The sequence below is a fragment of the Trachypithecus francoisi genome, unplaced genomic scaffold (assembly GCF_009764315.1).
Source record: "Trachypithecus francoisi isolate TF-2019V2 unplaced genomic scaffold, Tfra_2.0 Lachesis_group11, whole genome shotgun sequence".
NCBI classification, from domain to species: domain Eukaryota; kingdom Metazoa; phylum Chordata; class Mammalia; order Primates; family Cercopithecidae; genus Trachypithecus; species Trachypithecus francoisi.
The window spans coordinates 104,306,796-104,321,802 of record NW_022681456.1 but is presented as its reverse complement, the minus strand read 5'-3'; the positions used below and the strand labels follow the sequence as shown (position 1 = coordinate 104,321,802).

The window sequence follows — 15,007 nt, the reverse complement described above, 5'->3', positions numbered from 1 at the left end:
AAAAATATGACTTGAATTTCCTTAAATTTTTCTTAACCAAAATCTGAAAGTAAACAGCTGGCAATTGCTGTCTTGGGTGGGTGGTGGTTTCTCTTTTATCAGCAGCAGAATGTTCTGAGCCTTCTGCCAGGAGTCTGACTGCAAAAGTCTTTGGGTGGTAAAGTGGGCGAGAATGTGACTAATGCAGAAAAGAAAAAAAAATTTTTTTAACTTGCTAAAAAAAAAAAAAAAAAAAAAATTCACCTGTAATTTGGACCTTTCTAGAGAAAATAATGTAAGTAAGTGTATTATGGCCGGTTCAGATAGGCACTATAAAAATAGGTCAAAAAGTTTAGAATATTCCTTTTTTACTGAAGTCTGGTTTTTTTTTTTTTTTTTTGAGATGGAGTCTCGCTCTGTTGCCCAGGCTGGAGTGCAGTGGCGCAATCTCAGCTCACTGCCAACTCCACCTCCCGGGTTCACGCCATTCTCCTGCCTCAGCCTCCCAAGTAGCTGGGACTACAGGCACCCGCCACCACGCCCGGCTAATTTTTTGTACTTTTAGTAGAGATGGGGTTTCACCGTGTTAGTCAGGATGGTCTCAATCTCCTGACCTCGTGATCCGCCTGTCTTGGCCTCCCAATGAAGTCTGTTTTTTAAAATTTGAAACTTGTTAGAGAGTTTGGAAAACAGTCTTCTTCCTCCCACTCCACTTCCTGGCCAAAAAAAGAGGAAACACAATGATCTTCAAAAAAGGTGATAAAGTAAATGCATATTAAAAAATATTTTAAACTTTTGTGTGGTTTCACGTACAGGAAATGAACATGCAAATTCTTAGAAACTGTTGTCACTGTGTCTCTGAAATGCTAAAAAAAATTATGCTTTGAGCTGTCTGCTGTTTATAGTTCCTTTCCCTGAATAGGTAGGTTTTTATAGTTAACAAATTTTAAATGTAGTTCATTTCAGTAATAGTATTTCATTATGCAGTCTGGAGAGGAGAGAGTATTTTTCATAAAGTGAATGTTAATTGCAGTTTTAAAAAGCCAGTCAGTAAACATTCATTGATCTTGTAATTAACTGTGACACCTAATTAAAATGGTTGCCTGCTAGACTGTTATGTCTGGAAAATATTTGAAATTTTTTATTCTTTAAAATTTATCTTCATATACATTCCCATTTCTTTTCTATGGCGGCTTGAAAATTTTAAAAAATATCTTGGATGTTCCATTTGTGGGGTAGGGTCAGAGAATTTACTTTTTTTTGTTTTCCACTTAATGAGGTTGAAATGATTTCTATATAGGTGAAAAGCAAACAGGACCCTGGGAATCCAGTGTGGCTTAATAATAGGATACTAGACTGGGGATTAGAAGTTCTATTTTTGTTAGTAGTTTGGCTCTTTCCTTTCTTTGTGGCGCTGTCATTCGGCTTTTTTGTTTGTTTGAGTTGGAGTCTCGCTCTGTCGCCCAGGCTGGGGTGCAGTGGCGCGATCTCAGCTCACTGCAACCTCCACCTCCCGGGCTCAAGCAGTTCTCCTGCCTCAGCCTCCCGAGTAGCTGGGATTACAGGCGTGCGCCACCACACGCAGCTAATTGTTGCATTTTTAGTAGGGACAGGGTTTCATGTTGGTCAGGCTGGTCTCGATCTCCTGGCCTTGTGATCCGCCTGCCTTGGCCTCTCAGAGTGCTGGGATTACAGGCGTGAGCCACTCAGCTTTTTAGATTTGGAATTCCTGGGTCTATTTCCTCATTGATAAAATGGGAATAACACTTGTCCTCTTGCCCAAATGACAGTATAAAGTAGTTATTGCTCAGATTCAGAAAGCTACCAACAGTTTGAATTAATTAAAATTATTACCTAACAAATTAAAATTATTACCTAACAGTTTGATTTTCCTTTAGGGTACTCTAGAGATCCATTTGGATAGAATTAGGTTAGAGAGAAGGCAAAGAATAGGTGAAGCAATTTTAAAGAAGGAAACAGTGACTTATACGTATTAGCAAGAGTTTATTTTACAGCTGTTACATTTGAGGCAATGTGGTATTGATGCAGAAATAAATCGTCATTTTAAGAGGGCAGGTTTCATCATGGTTCTAATTGCATTTCTCTAATGGCCGATGATGTTGAACATCTTTTCTTGTTTCTTATTTGTCCATATCTTTTTGGTTCACTAGTAAAGTCTTTTATTCATTTTTATTTGGATTATTTTCTTACTGTTTTGAGAGGTTTTTATGTATTCTAGATACAAGTCCTTTGTTGGATAAGTAATTTGAAAATATTTTCTCCCAGCCTGTAGCTTGTCTTTTCAAACTTTCTAAACAGTGTCTTTCCCAGAACAAAAGTTTGTGGTTTTGATGAGGTTCAGTTTATCAAATTTTTCTTTTATGAATCATACTTTTAGTGTCATGTTTACAAAAACCTTTGCCTAACCCCAGGTCACAAATATTTTCTCTTAATTTTTTCCTGGAAGTGTTATTGTTTTTAATTTTGCATTTAGACTTATGGTCCATTTTGAGTTAATTTTGGTATAAAGTGTAAGAATTACATTGGGATTAAACTTTTGGCATATAGATGGCCAGTTCTTCCAACAACATTTGTTTTAAAAAGCCAATCTTTCTCCTTTGACTTGCCTTTGCACCTTTTTCAAATATCAGGTGGTCATTTTTGTATGGCCTTGTTTCTAAACTTATTCTGTCTCTTAGCTCTATGCCACCTTAATTGCAGTAGCTTTATAGTAAGTCTTAAACTTTGGTATTGTGAAAAAAACTCTGAAAAATAGTTTCTTCAACTTTTTTTGTTTTCATAGTTGTTTTATCTGGTTTCTTTGCATTTCCATAGAAATTTTAGAATTAGCTTGTCAGTTTCTCTAAAAAAAATCTTGCTGGGACTTTGATTGGAAATTGCACTGTTTGTAGAACAGTTGCAGAAGACTTGACATTTCGGCTGGGCACGGTGGCTCATGCCTGTAATCCCAGCACTTTGGAAAGTTGAGGCAGGAGGATCACTTGAGGTCAGGAGTTCGAGTCCACCCTGGTCAACATGGCAAAACCGTGCCTCTACTAAAAATACAAAAATTAGCTGGGTGTGGTGGCGCACGCGTGTGATCTCAACTACTCTGGAGGCTGAGGCAAGAGAATCGCTTGAACCCGGGAGGCAGAGGTTGCAGTGAGCCAAGATCGCACCACTGCACTCCAGTAGCCTGGGTGACAGACTAAGACTCTGTCTCAAAAAAAAGAAAAAGAAAACTTCTCTACTATGTTGAGTGTTCCAGTCCTTGAACACAGTATGTTTCTCCATTCATTTAGATCCTCTCTAGTTTCTTTCATTAGCGTTTTGTAGTTATCAGCACAGATTTCGCATGTGTTTTAATTTATGCCCAGGAATCTCAGTTTTGTTTTGGTGTTTTCCTTTTCTTTCTTCTTCTTCTTCTTCTTTTTTTTTTTTTTTTTTTTTTTTTGCTATTGTAAATGTGTGTTTAACAAAAAAAAAGTTTTGGTTTCCATTTGTTTGTTGCCAGTATATAGAAAAACAGTTGATTCTTGTGCTTGTATCCTGTGACATTGCTAAAATCATATATTAGTTTTAGGAGTTCTTTTTTGGATTCTTTGGGATTTTCTACCCAAATTGATAGACATCAATGTTGGCTGTGAAAAGAGGCCGTTTTATTTCTTCTTTTGCAACCTGTATGCTTTCTCCCCCTTCCTAGCCTTATTGCACTAATGTATTGAACAGGACTGGTGACTGGAGACATCCTTCCCTTGTTCCTAATTTTATTGGGAAAGCAGTCTTTCATTATGAAGTATGATGTTTGCTATAAATTTTTTGAAAATGCCCTTTCTCAGTTTAAAAAAATCCTCTTCTAGTCCTAGCTTGCAGAAAATTTTTATTATGAAAGGATGCTGAATTTTAAAATAATACTCCAATTGGTATGCCTAAGTGATTTTCTTCTTCGTTGGATTACACTGGAGACAGCCTTGAATCTGGGATAAACTTGCATTGGTCAGGGTATATTACTCTCATTATGAGTTGCTGAATTTGAGTTACAAATATTTCCTTAAGGATATTTTGTTTATGTTAATGAAGGATATTAGTCTGTGGTTTTCTTGTATTCTCTTTGGTTTTGGTATCAGTAATACATCATTTTACGAGTTTAAAAGTACAAGTATTTCCTTTTCTTCCATTCTTTTTTTAGGAAATTCTATAATAATTGGTGTTACTTCTTCTTTAAATGTGTGATAAAATTTGTCCTTGAATCCATCCAGGTCTGGAGATTTTTTGTAGATTTCTAATTACAAATTCAGTTTCTTAAAATAGTTATAATAGGGCTATTCATAGTTGTCTGTTACATCTTATGTGACTTTATGTAGTTTGTGTTTTTGAGGAATTAGTCCATTTCATTTAAATTATCCGATTCTTGTGTATGGAATTTATTATTGTATTCACTTATCCTTTGAATGAATTAGAGGCCTGTAGTGAGATCTCGTCTTTCCTAATATCCCTTCTTTCCTGTTCCTTCTTTCCATTAGTAATTTATGTCTGCTCCCTTTTTTCTTGGTTAATTTTGCAGGAGGTTTTTCAATTTTTATTTTTTTCAAAGAACTGACTTTTGATTTCATTGGGTTTTCTCTGTTGCTTTTCTGTTTTCAATTTCATTGATTTCTACTCTTTATTATTTCCTTCTATTTAATTTAGGTTTATTTTGCTCCTCTTCTCCAAGTTCCTAAAGGTTGAGGCTTATATAATTGATTTGAGATCTTTCTAATTTTCTAATATAAGCATTTAATGCTATACATTTGCTTCAAATTTACATATATGCCAAAATTTTTGATATTTTGTATTTTCATGTTTATTTAGATAAAAGTATCTTCTAATTTCCAGAGACTTCCTTTTTGACTTATTATGTAGAAGTACATTGTTTAACTTTCAGATGTTTGGAGATTTTCTTGTTATATCTTAATTACTTACTTTAGTTTGATTTCATTGTAATCAAAGAGCTTCATTTGTACCGGCTGGGCGCAGTGACTCACGCCTGTAATCCCAGCATTTTGGGAGACCGAGGCGACTGGATCACCTGAGGTCAGGTGTTCGGGACCAGCCTGGCCAATGTGGTGAAACCCTGTCTCTACTAAAAATACAAAAATTAGCCAGACATGGTAGCATGAGCCTGTAATCCCGGCTACTCAGGAGGTTGAGGTGGAAGAACCGCTTGAACCCAGGAGGCAGAGGTTGCAGTGAGCCGAGACTGTGCCATTGCACTCCAGCCTGGGTGACAAGAGTGAAACTCCATCTCAAAAAAGAGCATAATTTGTATGATTACAGTTCTTTTAAATTTGTTAAGGTTTGTTTTGTGATCCAGGATATGATCTATCCTTGTGAATGTCTTGTGCACTTAAAAAGAATGTATACTCTGCTGTTGTTGGTTGTAGCATTTCATAAATATCAATTCAAGCCATTTAGTGGATGGTGTTCATTTTGTCTATATTCTTGCTGATTTTTGTGTACAGGGTCTGCCAGTTACTGAGAAAGGAGTGTTTAGTTTTTCAGCAGTAAGGGTGGGATGTGCCTATATATCCCTTCAGTTGTTTGAGTTAGTGCTTTTGTATTTTGAAGCTCTTTAATTATAGTTGTATATATATTTAGGTTGCTTATGTCTTCTTGGTGAATTGGGCTTTTTATCATCATGTAGTGTTCCTCTGTCCCTGGTAATTTTCTTTTCTCTGAAGTTTACTTTGTCTGATACTTATTTATTTTTTGAGGCAAGTCTCACTTTGTTGCCCAGGCTGGAGTGTAGTGGCATGATCATGGCTGACTGCAGCCTCAACCTCCTGAGCTTAGGTGATCCTCCTACCTCCACCTCCCAGGTAGCTGTGACTGCAGGTGTGTACCACCATGCCCGGTTAATTTTTTGTATTTTTAGTAGAGATGGGGTTTCACCGTGTTTCCCAGGCTGTTCTGGAACCCCTGGCTTCACGATCTGCCAGTCTCAGCCTCCCAAAATGCTGGGATTATATGGGCGTGGGCCACTGCGCCTGGCCTTGTCTGATATTATATAGCCACTCTAGCTCTTTTCTTAAATATAATGCCTCTATGGTATGAGATATAATTCACATACCATACTATTCACCTATTTGAAGTATACACTTTTAGGGTTTTCAGTATATTCAGAGTTGTGTAACCATCACAACAAAATTGATTTTAGAACATTTTTTCCCCACAAAAAGAAACCATATGTTCATTAACAGTCACTTCCCATTCCTCCTACCTTTTCCCACTCCCCCAGTCCTAGACATCCACTAATCTACTTTCAGCCTCTAGATTTGCCTCTTTTGGACACTATATAAATGGCGTCATACATTGTCTTTGTGACTGACTTCTTTCACTTAGCATAATTTTTTCAGTTTTCATCTATGTTGTAGCCTGTTTCAGGACATTATTCCCCCCTACCTTTTTTTTTTTTTTTTGCCAAATATTCCACTGTATGAACACATCGTATTTATTCATTTATCAGTTGAATAATGCTGTGAACATTCATGTACAGTTTTTTGCGTTGACATACTTTCATTTTCTTGGTGTGTACCTAGGAGTGGAATTGTTGGATCACATGTTTAACCTTTTGAGTAACTGTCAGACTTTTCCAGAGTGGCTATACCATTTCACGTTCTTTATATCCTAGCCAGTACTTCTATCGTTTCTATTATAGCCATCTTAGTAGGTATATCTCATTGTGGTTTTGAATTGCATTTCAGTGATGGCTAGTTATGTTGAGCATGTTTTCATGTTGTTAGCCCTCTGGTTTTCTTTTGACTAGTATAATATATCCTATTTTCCATCCTTTTAACTTTTTTTTTTGGAGACAAGGTCTCACTGTGTCACCCAGGCAGGAATGCAGTGGCACAGCCAGGGTTGAATGCACCCTCACCGTTCCAAGTAGCTGAGACTACAGGCATGTGCCACCAAACTCAGCTGATTTTTAAATTTTTTGTAGAGACATGGTTTTGCCATGTTGCCCAGGCTGGTCTTGAATTCCTGGGCTCAGGCGATCCTCCGATCTCAGCCTCTCAAAGTGTGAGCCACTACGCCCAGCCTGTCCTTTTACTTTTAACCTACCCATATCATGTTTAAAGTGAATTTCATATAAATAATGCATAGTTGGGTCCTCTTTTAAAATTCTGATCATCTATCTTAATCCATGTGTTGAGGACATTTATATTTAGTGAAATTATTAGCATGTTTGGATTTAGTTCTGCCATCTTACCATTTGTTTTCTTTTTGTTCCTTTGATATTCCTTTGTTTTACCTTTTCTCTGTCTTTTGGGTTATTGAACACTTTTAAATTCATTTCAATTAACCTATTGTAGTTTTGACTATTATCTCTGTACAGTTATTTTAGGGATTTCTTAGGAATTACAATGTATGTAAATTTTTAAGTCTACATAAAATTGTTATTTTTACAACTTCAAGTGAAATGTAGAAATCTGATCACTATAAAAGCCTTTTTAGGCTCCTCCCTTTTTGTTGTAGTTATATATTTCCCTGCATAAATTAAAAATCTCATTAGATAAATATTATAATTCTTGTTTTTAAACATTAGATGTTTAAAAGAACTAAGAGGAAAATATTTACCCAGATATTTATAATTTCTGTTGGTCTCCCTTTGTTCTTGATGTTCTAAGTTTCCTTCTGACAACGCTTTGCTTCTAACTGAAGATTATTCTTTATAATAAGTCTACTGGAAATAAATTCTTCTTTCTCTTCAGCTGAGAGTGATTTTTATTTTACCTTCATATATGAAACATTTTTGCTGGATATAGAGTTTTGGGTTGATAGGTCTGTTCTTTCAGCATTTTGAAAGTGTTGTTCTACTTTTTACTGGCCTTCATTTCTGATGGGAAACCTACAGTTACTCAAATTGTTCTGTATGAGTAATGTATCATTTTTCTGTGGCTGCTTTCCAGATTGTTTCTTTGTCTTTAGTTTTCAGAAATGTGATGACAATGTGTCTGGACTTAGATCTTGTTGGAAACTCCTATGTGGGGTTTCCTGAGGACTGGGAACGATGAAGACAAGGTTTCTTAGAAAGAAGCAAAGTGTTATATCGTCGAAATGTATAAGTTTCAACTATTGCAGTTAAATATGTTTTTATATTATTGGATGACAAGTTAGAATGCCCTTGGGAGAATACACAAAATATAGTATTTTAGTGTGTGAATACTGTGTCTTTTCAATAGGGGATTCTTCTAAGGGATTCATAACATAAACATACTAGTATATTTAACAATATTGCCCAGCATGGTGGCATGCACCTATAGTCTCAGCTGCTCAGGAGACTGAAGTGGAGGGTCTTTGGAGTCCAGGAGTTCCAGCGTGGGTGACAGCAAGACCTCATCTCTAAAAATAATTAAAATTTAAAAAATAATAATAAATATTTCTAAACCATAGAAGCAACTCTATAAAATCTTAGAGATGTTCAGAAAGTTGTTTAGGAATGGTTTTAGTCTTTGATTCACCATTACAGTTTTTCTTTTTTTATTTTGAGACGGAGTTTTGTTCTTGTTGCCCAGGCTGGAGTGCAATGGTGTGATCTCAGCTCATTGCAACCTCCACCTCCCAGGTACAAGCGATTCTCCTTTCTCAGCCTCCCAAGTAGCTCGGATTACAGGCTTGTGCCACCACACCCTGCTAATTTTTTTGTATTTAGTAGAGATGGGGTTTCATCATGTTAGTCAGGCTGGTCGCAAACTCCTGACCTCAGGCGATCCACCCACCTCGGTCTCCCAAAGTGCTGGGATTACAGGCATGCACCACCACACCTGGCCTACAATTTTTCCAGATTAAATTTATTTACAAATGAAACATGAATTGACTAGTATCCTATGCTATGCAAGGTAAGTTTTCCCATCTGTGTTTAATATTGTGGCCATTTTTTTCTACTTAAATGAAATGTTTCATAGAGTAGTATCTATTTGAGGTTTTGTTTTGTTTGAGATGGAGTTTTGCACTTGTTGCCCAGGCTAGTGCAATGGCGCGATCTCGGCTCACTGCAACCTCCACCTCCCAGGTTCAAGAGATTCTCCTATCTCAGCTTCCTGAGTAGCTGGGATTACAGGCACATGCCACCACACCAGCTAATTTTTGTATTTTTAGTAGAGATGGGGTTTCATCATATTGGTCAGGCTGGTCTTGAACTCCTGACCTCAGGTGATCCACCTGCCTCAGCCTGCCAAAGTGCTGGGATTACAGGAGTGAGCCACCACGCCTGGCCCTGTTTGAGGTGTTATGTGGTACTATCAAGTAGCCATTCTGATTGTGACAGTTTTTATCTTCATGGATCTTACAACTTGATGGTCATATGGTTCTTTTGAAACTTGACAGGCCAAATTTTGTGTATCTGTCATGGAATCTTTGAACTTCTTAATGGATTTATTTTACAGTTTCATATGAGGCCTTTGCGTAACGATGTTTAGTCAAAGCATCCCGCTTCTAGTAATGAACTTTAAGGTATTTCTGTGGTATCTACAATATTGTTTCTACCTTTATGATAGCAGTTATATGAGGCAGCTACCATCAAGCCATCAAGTAGTTAATGTATTTGTTGTTTTTTAAAGGATATCGGAGGAACCTCTTCTTTGCAGCATTTCAGAGAAGTGAATTATTCTAAAAGCATATCAGCTATTCGTGTATATATTTACTTTTAGTTAGTTGCTCTATCTTAGTGGACTACAGTTAAGTCACTTGATCAATCTAGCTTCTGGTAAGAAATTGAATTTTATCACAGTAACTGATGTACCTGTTGCATATCAAGTCTGATATTGCTGATTTTTGTTTTTAAGATAAAACCCGTTAACAAACAGTAAAGTCAGGATTTGGTACTAGAAAATTCAAAAGTTTTGTTTTGGACTTGAATACTTCTTGAGTTATGGAATCACAATCATGAGATTTTCCTTGCAGTAGGTAAAGGTTGCTGAATTAACACTGTTAAACCAGTGGATGGTAATATGAAAAAGAGAGAGTAACAATATTTCATAATTACTCAAGTGACAGAAATTTTGGGTGGTTTCCTTTAGCAACAGGGATTTACTATGCATGATAACATGAGGTTTAAAGACCTAGTATAACCTCTGAAGATGCTTTTATTAATTCAGTTGAGGTTTATAATTGCTCTGAGGCAGGGAAGCTAAACCTTAGCTACTGAATTAAGGTATACGATTTCTTTCTTTTTTCTTTTTTTTTTTTGTTTTTTGTTTTTTGTTTTTTGAGATGGCTCCTCACTCTGTGGCCCAGGCTGGAGTGCAGTGGTGCTATGGCTCGCTGTAACTTCCGCCTCCCAGGTTTAAGCAATTCTCCTGCCTCAGCCTCCCAAATAGCTGGGATTACAGGCACCCCCCACCAAGCCTGGCTAATTTTTGTATGTATGTATGTATTTATTTATCTATTGAGACAGAGTCTCTGTTGCCCAAGCTGTAGTGCAGTGGCGCAATTTTGGCTCATTGCAACCTCTGCCTCCCAGGTTGAAGCGATTCTCTTGCCTCAGCCTCCGGAGTAGCTGGGATTATAGGCGTGTGCCCCCACATCCAGGTAATTTTTGTATTTTTAGTAGAGACAGTGCCATGTTGGCCAGGCTGGTCTCGAACTCCTGACTTCAAGTGATCTGCCCTCCTCGACCTCCCAAAGTGCTGAGTGAGCCACTGCACCCAGCTTAAGGTACGCAATATAATAGGCAGGTGGGGTTTTTTATGTCATGATGTTAATGCTCCCAGAACACAGTGTACTATTTTTGTACTCAAAAAGATCTATGATTATGTAGGAAGACTGTCTAGACTGAGGGCTGTCTAGCTATCTGATCATATATAGGACCTTACTGCATTTTTTTTGGAAACAGATCCTATCTATTGCATTTGTAGATGTTACGCTTTAGTGAATAAAGAAGGGTTCTTCTTGTAGTGGTCCCAGCAATATCATTTACAGATTAGGACCGTTAGATAGTTCTATTACTTGAGTTATATTAAACCAAGATAAACTTTATTTTCTCTCAAATCTTTTATAATTTGTTGTAGAATTTCAGATTTGTCTTTCTTATTTTCACCATCTGTTACAACCTATTATTTTTACTATAAAACCTTTTTTTTGGTTATTTCATTTTTCTTATTACAAGTCAGCGCCCGTCTTTTTTTTTTTTTTTTTTAATTTTGCTTTACAGACAGCTTTAAAAGCTTACTCAGAAGGATCTGATGTTCTATAGTAATGGGATTAATGGAGTTGTAGTGATGTCCATTTAACCCATTTATGTTAACTTTCTTAACAAGTAAGAAAGTTGTCTATCTACAATTTTAGATAATTCCCTTTGGAAATTTAGAGGAAGTACAGGGTATTGTTGGGCGCTAATGGCTCTCTCAGAGCAGCATCTTTGGGTAGATTTTGGGTAGTTGTCCTTTTGGGTATTAGCCAGTATCAGACAATATTGGTTCCTTTAATGGCCCTTTACTTGTCATATTTTCGAGTATCCTTATCTAAACCTCCTGAATCTTACAAGACAAATCTTGTGGTTGTTTTCTCTAGAGAGCCAGAAGTTGTATTAATTTCCAGCTTGTTTACTTCCTAAGGCTCCATGGAAATGTCTGGTCATATATTGGACATTTTCTAAATTGGCGATTTAAATAACAGGAGGAAGTCTTCTGAAATTGCCTAATATGTTTTATGAAATATTTTATACTGTTGAGTTATTTAAATCTTCTCTTTTCTACTTGTTGCTTTGTGTGTGTGTGTGTGTGTGTGTGTGTGTGTGTCTGTGTGTGTGTATTGGAGGGGATAATAATTAATTGAACTAGTACAGATCTATAGTCCAGGGCAGTGTTATATAACAGAGTCCTGAATTCTGTGACAAATCGCTGTTTTACTAAAGTTAATGAAAATCTTTGTTTGTAACCCTTCACTTGGATCTACACCAAAGTTTTAATTTAACTTCTGTAGACCTGGCTTCTGGCCTGGTAATTTAGTGTGATTTTATTTTTTGAGAAAACTCGGAAGAAAGGATGGCTTGTATTGAAAGTTAGGTAAAACTTAGTAGAAAGATAAAAGATTTCAGCCGGGCATGGTGGCTCGCGCCTGTAATCCCAACACTTTGGGGCCCCCAAGGTGGGCAGATCATGAGGTCAGGAGATCGAGACCATCTGGGTAACATGGTGAAACCCTGTCTCTATTAAAAATTTTAAAAAAGTAGCCAGGTGTGGTGGTGGGTGCCTGTAGTCCCAGCTACTCGGGAGGCTGAGGCAGGAGAATGGCGTGAACCTGGGAGGCAGAGCTTGCAGTGAGCTGAGATCATGCCATTGCACTCCAGCCTGGTCAAAGAGCGAGACTCCGTTTCAAATTGAAAAAAAAGAAAGATAAAAGATTTCAAGGAGGGTAAGTTTCAGAAGAAACTTAAGTTTTGGAAAGAGACTGTTTAAAATTATTAAAATTTTATTTGAGGTTTCTGCATACCAGTTGAAGAAGCTGACAATTGACTGTTTCATGTTTTGTCTCATAATTTTTTCAGCTACTCTTAAACATATTACTTACTGATTTTAACATATTGGAAGTTTCTTGTAATTACCAGTTTTGTCCTAAGTCAAAACTTTTTTTTTTGCAATTTACTAAGGAATATGCAAACGTTAGAATTATAATGCAACTTTATGTAAGAAGTAAAAGTTCTTCCAAGAGGAGGTTAAGACTTTGATGTAGCATGACACATTGAGGCCACTTTGGCTGGTCAGCAGTGTTTGTGAACAGTGTCTCAAGTGCCCTGACCAAGCAGAGGTTAGGAAGCATTCTTACAGTCAGAGATCTGGTGGTCACTTACCCCAGAATACAGAACAACGAACCAAATGATCTTTCTCAAAAGTGACAAGATAGGGAATGCCCTCTTAAAGGGCAAATTTCTATATAACGTTATATTCACTGGACATGTACTTTTTTCCCCACTGTAAGTTCTGAGTGTTTTAAATACACTCTAGTTCCATCTGTAAATCTTTTAACTGTGTTCTAATTTTTTTGTAACAGTGTAAATTTACTTTCAAGTTTGTACCATCCTGACAGAAGCAAAACCACAGTGTTCTTAGGTGTTTTTTCCTTCCTGGACAGTGAACAATACTGTAACAAATGTGTCTTAAGAAGCATATCTGTGTTGACGTGAAACTAAAATAGATACGTTGACTTTGAGTCTTGATTTTAATTTTAATTATAGATATATCTTTAGAAATGAGTTGCACAATTGAGAAGGCACTTGCTGATGCTAAAGCTCTTGTTGAAAGATTAAGAGATCATGACGATGCCGCAGAATCTCTGATTGAGCAAACCACAGCTCTCAACAAGCGAGTAGAAGCCATGAAACAGGTTTGATTTTTCTTGTTCATTCCATTTATCAAAAGCAGTCGTTGACATTTATGTATTGCTGGCTAATTAGTATCTAATTTTTTCAGCATTCTCTAAAATTTTAAAGTAGCTTGACCTGTGTATTTCAGATTTACTTTAATTTTGTCGTGTTCAGGTGACATACATGGACATATATTTCTAAACCCTAGATTTGATCACTTATTTTGCTGACAAAGTTGCGCATTTGAGTTTAGAAAATAAATGAATTTGGCCGGGCGCGGTGGCTCAAGCCTGTAATCCCAGCACTTTGGGAGGCCGAGATGGGCGGATCACGAGGTCAGGAGATCGAGACCATCCTGCCTAACACGTTGAAACCCCGTCTCTACTAAAAAATAAAAATAGCCGGGCGAGGTGGCGGGCGCCTGTAGTCCCAGCTACTCTGGAGGCTGAGGCAGGAGAATGGCGTAAACCCGGGAGGCGGAGCTTGCCGTGAGCTGAGATCAGGCCACTGCACTCCAGCCCGGGCGACAGAGCGAGACTCCGTCTCAAAAAAAAGAAAATAAATGTATTTGTTAGATCTAGAAACATTTGACAAAGACCAGATAATACCTTTTACTAATGTTGGTACACATTTTGTTCTGTCTTGTATAATGTGGAAATGTTCATATTTTTCTTTATGAAAGTACTTAAGGTGATGCTGTTTAACAACAAAATAGCTTTTGAAAATGATGCAAGGTAATATGTGATTTACACTCTGTGCAGTTGTTATACCCATACTTGCTGCCTTATTTTTTCATTCAATGCTACCAATTAAAGAATACATAAAAAGGGCTTTCTTCTTGCTATTTTTACTGTTGTGTAACAGAATATTCCCATGGGCCACGGAGTTTAGACACTATTTTAACCTTCTTCTGGTAAAAATTTTCAAGTCATTTAAGAAAATTATAAAATCTTTGACATTATGATAGAAATCAGAGGGGGAGAATGTATATTCACAGCCAACTCTCCTCATCTGTTTTGTAAAAGGAAGCAATTCTGGGATAGTATTTTTAACAAAGCTACTGGAAATAGTGGAGCAAGTTTAGTTATTTGGTTTGACAACTGTGTTGCCCTAAACAGATTACCTGCATCCCTAACCAACTGTCCAGCTAGACTCAGGCACTTCAGTGAACATGTATCTGGTATTGAGTTGTTAAAAAGGGAATTTGACGTCTGAAGTTAAGAACCAGGAGTGTTATAATGAATATATTACTAAGTGTCTCATGAGAATGCCTTGAAAATAAATTAGTGCAATTGTAAAATAAGATTCTCATTTTCTTAATGGAAAGTCTTTCTGCATTTCTTTTGTACATGTGCTATTATTATTATTAAGATATTCACATACCATAAAATTTACTTTTTTGAAGGGTACAGTTCACTGGATTTTAGTACACATTTGCAGGTTGTACAGTATAACCACTATCTGATTCCAGAACATTTTCATCACCACAAAACCTTACATCCATCAGTGGTCTCTCTCTAGTTTCCCCTTTCCTCAGTCTCTGGCAACCACTAATATTTCTGTCTTATGGATTTGCCTATTCTGGACATTTTATATGAATGAAATGATAAAATATGCAGCTTTTTGTGATTGGCTTCTTAACATAATGTTTTTAAGTTTCATCTATGTTGTAGCATATTATCG

General features: G+C 36.9%; 1 protein-coding gene across 3 annotated transcripts in view; it reads left to right on the top strand.

Moving 5' to 3' along the window:
* The window catches only part of FGFR1OP2 (FGFR1 oncogene partner 2), a 29,162-nt gene that overhangs the window by 2,513 nt on the left and 11,642 nt on the right, over positions 1–15,007 (top strand). For 2 of the 3 annotated variants that reach the window (XM_033222611.1, XM_033222609.1), the window contains exon 2: positions 13,196–13,344. In XM_033222611.1, coding sequence (XP_033078502.1) covers positions 13,210–13,344 — 135 coding nt within the window. In that variant the 5' untranslated portion in view covers positions 13,196–13,209. The remainder of the gene's footprint in view (positions 1–13,195; positions 13,345–15,007) is intronic. The other variant, XM_033222610.1, reaches the window with a different exon arrangement.